The sequence below is a fragment of the Vigna umbellata genome, chromosome 2 (genome assembly GCF_029865625.1).
Source record: "Vigna umbellata cultivar VRB3 chromosome 2, Vumbellata_1.0, whole genome shotgun sequence".
Taxonomy (NCBI): domain Eukaryota; kingdom Viridiplantae; phylum Streptophyta; class Magnoliopsida; order Fabales; family Fabaceae; genus Vigna; species Vigna umbellata.
In genome coordinates this window covers 35,956,684-35,965,555 of record NC_142166.1, presented here as the reverse complement: position 1 = coordinate 35,965,555, position 8,872 = coordinate 35,956,684, and the positions used below count along the sequence as shown (strand labels likewise).

Genomic DNA, 8,872 nt, shown 5'->3' with positions numbered 1-8,872 from the left:
GGGAAGTACATCTCTTCCATTAGACCGGAGGTCAAAACACTACCAAGTCAAACAAAAGAATGTCAAACTAGAAGAATGGTTGGAAGAAAATATGGAAAATGGTTGGTAAGAATTGTAGTCCTAGACCACAATCATGATTTATGTTCGAACACTTCCAACCTAATCCGTGCTAATAAAAAGTTAAACATGCAAGCAAAACGCACATTGGAGGTCAATGATGATGTCAGCATACAAATTAATAAGAGTTTCCTTAGCATCGTGGGTTAAGCGGGTGGATTTAAAAATATGCAATTTGTTGAGAAAAATGCATACAACTACATTGGTCATCAAAGAAGATTGCTATGTAAGGACGCTGATGGTCAAACCCTACAACGTCATTTTTCAAAGATGAGAGATTTAAAATAATGACTTCTTCTACGAGATTGAAATAGAAGAAGAAAATAGAATTTGTAGTGTATTTTGAGTTGATGCTAGAAGTAGTGCTTTATGTGATTATTGTCATAATATTATTAAATATAAAATTAAAAATTATTTGATTGTTGTCAAGATGTTGTTAAATTTCAGTTATTAACGTATGAGAGTACTTTTTAAAATTACACAGTTGATGATATTTGTTAACCCAACTCCTAACAAGTCTAACCACTCCCCTTGAATGAATGCTGTTTTTCCAACAAATAACTATGATAGTTTAAGGAGAGAATAAATAGAGTTGAAATTGTGGCTTAAATATAAATACTCAGAGTCAGAAGAAGGAAACGACGGCCAAATGCTTCAGTGTTTTTTGTGGAAGTATCAAAACATCGCAATGCGACTCCTTCCACCTTTTTCTACCACAACAGTTACCCTAAAAGATGGAAAACGCAAAAGAATTTGTAAAAGAACGAGAAGCAAAGGAACACTGCTTTCCTCAAAGCAGAAACAGAGGTTTTCCTAAACAGAGGGTTTCAGTTGGAATCACCAAAATTTCCAATTCAACGGAAGACCTGTCTACACAGCCATTATGTTCGTTAGCCAGTTAAAATCATGTTAGTTTCTTCCTAAAAGTGCTAAAACAAACACTAATAACAAGAGGGACTAAAGTAAAACCATCTCATACTATTTTACACACTAAAACAGATATCTCTGTTTGATACCAAACTAATTGTCGACTACAGAGGACTGATTTTTATTTTAACCTTAAAAATAATAAAGGAAACAAAAGAATTTTGAAACGGTCCAAAATAAATAAGGACGATAAAAAAATGAAAATATTAAAATTAAAAAATTGTCTTCTTCGTACTCATCTGCATACTTGTGTATATATAAACATACGCGGAGTCTTAGGCTTATCATTCGCGAAACTGCTCAGTGGTAGTTATATACTCCCCAGTGCCCATAGTGTTATTATCTTGTTTAACGTTTTTCTCTCATCCCTTGCCTTTTTCCTTAGTGTTTGTTTTCAAGTTTTTGTGGTGTTTTTTGTCAAAGGGTGCAATCTTTAATTTCTTCATGGAGGTTTCTAAGAACAGTGGTCTAGAATAAGGACGATAAGAAAAATAAAAATAAAAAAATTATCTTCTTCGTATTCTCTGCATCCTTGTTTGTAAATCCTTATGTGGTGAGCCTCGGGTTTATCATTGACGAAACTGCCAGTCCCCGTAGTGTTATTTATTTAATCTGTTATGAAGTTTGCGTTTGGTATTTAAGAAGGTAGAGTTAAGGATATTAAAAATGGACACAAAGGTGATTTCTTCCGGAGTCCAGCACTCAAATCTGCCGGAAAGTTACATCCGACCGGAATCAGAGAGACCTCGTCTGAGCGAAGTGTCGGAGTGCGAGGATGTTCCAATAATCGATTTGGGTTGTGAAAAGAGAGGTCAGATTGTGCAGGAAATCGGCGAAGCGTGCAGATCGTTTGGGTTTTTCCAGGTGCAGAGGATGTGTGGTTATGAATTATGTGTATTTTTTATTTAAGAAAAAAAGGTTTAAAAATAACAGAATAAAAATTGAAGCAGGTGATTAATCACGGGGTGGGTGTAGAAGCGGTGAGGGAAATGACAGAGGTGGCTCATGGTTTCTTCAAGTTGCCCGTGGAGGAGAAACTGAAGTTGTACTCAGAAGACCCTTCAAAGACAACAAGACTCTCCACTAGTTTCAATGTCAGGAAAGAGACTGTCCATAATTGGAGGGATTATCTCAGACTTCACTGCTACCCATTGGACAAATATGTGCCTGAATGGCCTTCTAGTCCTCCCTCTTTCAAGTAAGTCACTTATCTCTTTTTCTATTTTTTATTCTACATTCATATTTTATATATATTACAACATCAAATCATTTATATATATATTACTTTCTTCTCCAAAATTATACTTAACAAATTTAGCATGCCAAATAATATAACTAAATTTTAGTATATTCACATTTTACTGAAATCGGTGAGTTAATGGACAGACGAATACTTTTGAAAAGTACAAACATAAACTTTTAAGTAATGCACGTGTCTGTCTATTTATCATATCTGCCTTTGGGAAATTAATTGGCACAGATTTCGCAATAAAGTACTGTGGTCCTCCTGTCGGGGGATCGTTTGCTTATTTTACCAAAAAGAGCGTTTGGAAAAAAGGAAAAAACTAGAAAGACTACACACATTGAGTAGTGTTTTGAAATCTGATTTCCATCTCTGCTTGTGTTGTACTATTGATTCGTATAGATTTGAAGGAAAACACACACACACACGAAAAGGGGAAAGCGCCTATATCAAGTGATAATTAATTGAACCCACATGAGAAAGAAGCTTTCTGCTTTACCAAGAAAATGAGAGGGAAGAATATTATGTACTATATTATAAAATATTTAATTATTTAAAAAACGAATTAAAGAATTATATTTTAATATAAACATATTAAAATTATATTGTTTTTTCACCCATTTCTCTTCTACCTAAGAAAGCACGGTTTTCTTATTTAAAATTCAAAGTTTTAAAAACATTCTATTTTACTTTTTTTACACCTTTCTCCCTCTCCCGCCAATTTACTTTTCATCCAAACGAATTCCTCCACATTCCCCGCATTTTTTTTTAATTATAGCATCCGCCATTTATACAGTTTTTCGTTTCGATTCAAATATATATGAAACATAGATAAATTGTAAATAAAATAAAATAAAATAATTTATACGATTAGATAAATAAGATATATATAAAAATCATGCTAAAATTTAATTCGAAAACTAAGAAATTTTATTATTAGCACATGATGGCTAAAAGTGTAAGTTTTGAAAGCATGTTGGATGTGTCGATTATAAAAACTAATTAATTTAAACTTTGGGTAGGAGCGGATTAATGAACCAGATAAAGAAATTAATAATACATATAATTTCCATCATACCGATTTTTACTTTATTTCTTAGATTTTTGTAACACAACGGACAAAAATGTTTTTGAATCTATTTTCAACCATTTTTTACCGACTTGATCAATGTTTCTTTCGGATAGACATTAAAAAAGAAAGGAAATATTTTAAATTATAAGTATTCAAAATAAATAAAAATAATATTTTATTATAAATAATGTAATCATTGAGACATATGGTGGATCAAGTATGGGAATAAAAACCAAGAGAATTTCATTATCCGGTTAGGATAAGTCCTAGAGTTTAAAAGGAATTTCTATTAAAGTATGATGATAAGATAGGAAGAGACTTTTGGACTTAAGATAGATGTCTTTTTTTAAATGTGAAAGTTGTAAGATTGATATAAAAGATTTAAAAGGAAAAAGGAGAAATTGTGAGTTTAATTTCTTTATTAAAAAAAATATTGCTCCGCAGTATAAATGCATTCTTTTTACTCAATTAATTGAGTTGAAAGGTTTAGAAGAATAGAAGGAAGAGTTGTGGGTTTAATTTCTCTGTTAAAAAAAGTTAGTATAAATGTATTTTCTCTTACTTAACTACATTAGAATAAGAATGTATAATTCATGTGTAAAAGAAAATTCGTTTAATTATTAATATAAATAAAATTTAATGGCATGAAGTTTAAGTGTAGTTATTGTTACACTCTCAACAACAACAACAAAAAAATTGTATGAGAATGTAAGTTTTACAAAGTTAATAAATTTATTTAGGATGTAATTTAAGTAAATAATGAATTAATTAAATTGATGTTGAAAGAAGCCTTGGTATAAATATTTTAATTGTTTACATCTTGATACACTACCTAGAAAGAGAAATCGATTTACAAAATCATTAAGACTATATGATGCTACGGTAGTTTGGAGTATTTAAAAAAGTGAAAGGATGAAAACAAATGATGAGATCCACACACAACCTATCAGGTTTTGAGGAAAAAATAAGGTGAGTTATATAATGAGAATATAAAAAGTGATTTTATTTTTTGTATGTTTTGTGTGAAATATGAGTTAGGGCCCAAATGTCATTTTGTAAGGATGGGTATGACAAGGCATTAAGTTGGAGTGACGTGAGTAGATATTTGCGTGTTGACGTAACGTCTTTAATTCATTAATCTTAAGATCCGATGCTTGTCCCTACTTGTGTTACGTAATGCGTTTTGAAATATGTAAATTTTTTAGCCGAACAGAATGTTAATGAATTGGCAGGGAGAGCGTGAAAAAGTACTGCGAAGAGGTTCGGGAATTAGGGTTGAGAATACAGGAATACATAGGAGAGAGTTTGGGGCTGGAGAAAGATTACATAAAGAATGTTTTGGGTGAACAGGGGCAACACATGGCGGTCAACTACTATCCACCTTGCCCCCAACCAGAACTCACTTATGGGTTACCGGGTCACACCGACCCGAATGCACTCACAATTCTGCTCCAAGATCTCCACGTTGCCGGTCTTCAAGTTCTCAAGGACGGAAAATGGCTCGCCGTTAACCCCCACCCCAATGCCTTCGTCATTAACATCGGTGATCAACTCCAGGTAATAATAATTTCATATTCTTTTAATATATCTATACACATATCTTTCTTTTGTGGGCTAGATCTTCTGTCAGAATTCGGCCCACAGAAAAATGCCTGTGGTGTGATAATATATTGGGCTTGAGTGGTTTGCAGGCTTTGAGTAATGGGCTTTATAAGAGTGTATGGCACCGTGCTGTTGTGAATGTTGATAAGCCCAGGCTTTCTGTGGCTTCATTTCTTTGTCCGAACGATGAGGCTTTGATTAGCCCTGCAAAACCACTCACGGAAGATGGATCTGAAGCCGTATACAGAGGATATACGTATGCTGAATATTATAAGAAGTTTTGGAGCAGGAACTTAGACCAAGAACACTGTTTGGAACTTTTCAAAAACAAGTAACCTCTCGGGTGTGATTGGCAAGAACGAAAATTGTTTTGATGTTTTGTCTTCCTTTCTTGCCATCCTATCCTCACTCCTTGAAGCTCGGTGTTATTGTCAGTTCTTCATTTCTTTTTCTTATCACAAATTGTGTTTTGTGTCAGACGCTCATGATTTCTGGTGTGTCCATATGGCTGCGTGACTGAACTGCTTATTCTTTTGTGTCAGACGCTCATCGTGCTCTATTTGATTTATGGTAGGAAGACAGATGTGTTATGTAATATTCATATATTGAACCTTCCGAATTTCCTAGTGCTACTCATCTACTTGGTCTCATAGAAGTGCCAGGGAAATGTATTTTTAAGTTTAGAATTGTATTGTCGCCGTTCTCGGAATCATGTTCCTCAAATAAGTTTGACTATTTAAAACTTTTAACATATTAGAACTTAGAAGGTCAACCCTGTACGTATGTACTGATATTGAACGAAAAAAGGATTTGCGTTAAGGAGAAGAAACACAACTGAATATAATCCACAATACGAAACTTTGTTATTTGAGAGAATAACATTAAGCTTAAGTAGCACCACGAACAATTTAATTTTGAAAACTCAAATATAACTTTATATGAATCCACGCTGGAAAAACTTCAACACTTTTGAGAAATTTTGTGATGTAGGTATTAAAAACATAACACATAACTATGAAACCTTGAATTCTGGCCCTTATGGCCTGTGCCTGAGACTCTTTCTATGTTCTTTGTTTCCCAACCAGAAAAGAGCCACCATCACCAAATCAAAGTGAATCCCACACCCACCCATTGTATCACACAATCACCTTCCCGTTGTTTGGCAGTGCCTCGTAGCAAGTCTTCAACAGCTTCAGCAATGATAACAGAATGTATAATTCCCTAGAGGAATTCATTCTCTGTCCTCTCTCATTGAATTGTTTCTTCTTTTGCTTCATGAGGAAGAAGTTAAAATTCCACAGAAGCAATCCAACTCTTGCAGCTTTAACGTAGGAGGGTAAAACGCCATGGAATTCTATGTTGAACCTTGAAAATTTCCTTGTGCTGCTGATTCATTCTTGGTCAAAGGATTTTATTTTAAGTTTAGAATTTGTCTCTCACACTTATTAGAATGATGTTTCACAAATATTTGTATATTAGGTTGCTTGCGTTGCGTTATTATCTTTTATACAGCTATGAACCCCACATGAATGTCCAATTGGATTGTGGATAATGTGTTACCATTATTATAACTTTCGTTCATTCAAAAGCATTAAGGTAAATGATAATCATGGTAAATGGAATTTCAATACTATACGTACTTGCTAGCAAACGGAAAAGGGTTGGCATTAATGAGGAAAAACTGAACTTGTTATTTGCAATGTGTTATATATTGAACTTGTTCATTATTCTTTTCCTAATGCACTCGATAAAAATTACAATTTTTTCAGGAAAGCAATCCAAATGCAACTTGATGGGACTCCATACCGAAACACTTAAACCCTCTTGACAAACTCGATGATGTAGGTATTGAAAGCAGAGCACAGAACTCGGAAACCTTGGAATCCAGATCCTTTGGCCAGAGCCTCAAACTCTTTCTCTGTTCTCTCTTTCCCACCTGGATTATGAGCCAACATTATCACGTCGATGTGAACCACACCCTTTGTGGCCAAGCTAGAGTCTGGAGCCACCGGAAGAATGCATTCTGCCACAATCACCTTCCCGTTTTCTGGTAATGCATCGTAGCAGTTCTTCAAAAACTTCAAACAGTGTTCATCACTCCAATCGTGGCAAATCCACTGGAGGTATCAATGATATTAAAATCATTAGCATAAACAAGTAGAACACGATTATCAGACAGTAACAACTCATTGACTCTCAGAAAAGAAACCCTTTAAAGTAGGCAAGAATTAGGACATTGAAAAGGATTCAAGTTTTATCATTCACCTTCATAAAAATAGCGTCAGCTTTTGGAACACTGACAAACATGTCTCCACCCACATGCTTCACTCCTACACAAAAACAGCAATGTCAAATTTGATGTCAGGAAACCATTACTAAAACATTATAATTCAATACACAATGCATACAATTAACGGGTAATAACCGGTAACAGTGCTTGGAAAACTAATATAAATATGAAGACAACGTCCTCAACCTAAAAATAGGTACCTGGATAAGATGGGGCATCTTCGATGACATGGGGTAAATCAAAATTGATACCCTTGATATTGGGATACTTTGAGACTATCATGTTTATTATAGCTCCGGTTCCACCACCAACATCAACCAGAGATTTAATACCCTCAAAGCCTGTGTAGGTCTCGAGAATTTTCTTCATTGCGATGGTAGAGTGATCCGCCATACCCTTGTTGAAAACCTTGTTAAACCTTGGGTCCGTTCCATGGTATTCAAAGGCTGTCATTCCATATGCCTTGTTAAATGGAATCCCCCCTTCAAGAACTGCATCTTTCAAGTAGTACCTACAATAACAAAAGCATCTCAACTTTAACTTAATCGTTAAACGGAAATAGTTTTAATTGAACTGTTTCTACAAAAGATACCAGCTTTCCATGAGGATTTTATCCTGGTTCATGAGGTTGAGAGCAGCCAAGGAGACGCCATCTTCGTTCTTGATCAAGTACTTGGCAACGGGAGCAAGGCCATAGAGCCTCTCAACCTTGCCATCAGGAAGAGTGTGGAGGGTGAAAGTGAGGATGTTGTAGGAAGCCAATAGACGCAAGATGCGGTCCAACATGACCGGTGCCTCAGGGTTGTGTGTTGGGAGCTGAGAAGCAATGTGAGAGGGAGAAAGATGAACTCCAGGGCCAGCCTTGGCTATGATTTCCAACAGATCAAGCTCGATGGCTGATTTCAGAACCATTGGGAGGACAGAGGCACTCGCCAGTTGCATCGCAAACAGGTTTGCCTCTTCATCAGACACATGGCTTGGAGTGATCTGAGTCTCACCCGTTGAACCCATGCTCGATACTTTCAATTTTCCTCAGATTCTAGATTCAATATTCGAGCAAGTGTTTCTGCTGTGAGCTTGTGATATCCAAGGTCCCTTCGTGAAGTGGTTATATATTCACAAAGATATTCACAAATGATGTTTATGGCTTCCCTACCTGCACCTGTCCCCATCCCAACAACCACACCAGGGTCCTACAGAGTGGCAAAAGTAGTATGGAATGATACGATCCATTTGAAAAATACGGTGGGGAGTGAAATTAAAAAATAAAATTGCAAGAAATAAGTTGACGAAGAAATGGACACTTTTGAAGTTTTTGAAGGATTGCGTTGAATTCATTGATTGAAGCAGAGTGTTGTCTGTTTTAAAAATGAGAAGCTAAAATATGAGTAGGTAAATTAGTAGATTTATAAAAGTTGGTGAAATTCCTGAGTTAATGCAAGAAGGAAAAGAAGCCCATTTGTAGAATTTGGTGAGTATGTATAATGGGAGAAGAATAAAATTTGGATGAGGATGTGTTTTCAACGAAGGGTTGAAAAAGGGGCATCTACACTTTACCTAATATGTCACTATTAGAGGGAAAGTTTAAAGAGTCAGCATTTGTAGCTGCACCAAAGTCTAA

At 35.3% G+C, this 8,872-nt stretch overlaps 2 protein-coding genes across 2 annotated transcripts; one reads left to right on the top strand and one right to left on the bottom strand.

The window, feature by feature from the left end:
• Positions 1-1,328: 1,328 nt before the first annotated feature.
• Positions 1,329-5,670, top strand: DMR6 (2-oxoglutarate (2OG) and Fe(II)-dependent oxygenase superfamily protein). Its single transcript, XM_088106636.1, has 4 exons — positions 1,329-1,908; positions 1,995-2,242; positions 4,592-4,916; positions 5,051-5,670. The coding sequence occupies exons 1-4, from the start codon at positions 1,711-1,713 to the stop codon at positions 5,294-5,296; spliced, it is 1,017 nt and encodes a 338-aa protein (XP_087962762.1). The 5' UTR covers positions 1,329-1,710; the 3' UTR covers positions 5,297-5,670.
• Positions 5,671-6,601: 931 nt separating this feature from the next.
• On the bottom strand, positions 6,602-8,342 carry OMT1 (O-methyltransferase 1). The gene is made up of 4 exons (XM_047308962.2): positions 7,844-8,342; positions 7,452-7,762; positions 7,227-7,291; positions 6,602-7,078 (listed from the first exon to the last, which is right to left on the bottom strand). The coding sequence occupies exons 1-4, from the start codon at positions 8,260-8,262 to the stop codon at positions 6,776-6,778; spliced, it is 1,098 nt and encodes a 365-aa protein (XP_047164918.1). The 5' UTR covers positions 8,263-8,342; the 3' UTR covers positions 6,602-6,775.
• Positions 8,343-8,872: the final 530 nt, after the last annotated feature.

Bases quoted from the DNA above. Each gene is read 5' to 3' on its own strand.
- DMR6 (XM_088106636.1), top strand. From the start codon at position 1,711: ATGGACACAAAGGTGATTTCTTCCGGAGTCCAGCACTCAAATCTGCCG. The intron at 2,243-4,591 runs GTAAGTCACTTA...ATGAATTGGCAG, and splicing joins TCTAGTCCTCCCTCTTTCAA to GGAGAGCGTGAAAAAGTACT. The intron at 4,917-5,050 runs GTAATAATAATT...AGTGGTTTGCAG, and splicing joins ACATCGGTGATCAACTCCAG to GCTTTGAGTAATGGGCTTTA.
- OMT1 (XM_047308962.2), bottom strand. From the start codon at position 8,262: ATGGGTTCAACGGGTGAGACTCAGATCACTCCAAGCCATGTGTCTGAT. The intron at 7,763-7,843 runs GTATCTTTTGTA...TTGTTATTGTAG, and splicing joins AAAATCCTCATGGAAAGCTG to GTACTACTTGAAAGATGCAG. The intron at 7,079-7,226 runs GTGAATGATAAA...TGATACCTCCAG, and splicing joins CTGACGCTATTTTTATGAAG to TGGATTTGCCACGATTGGAG.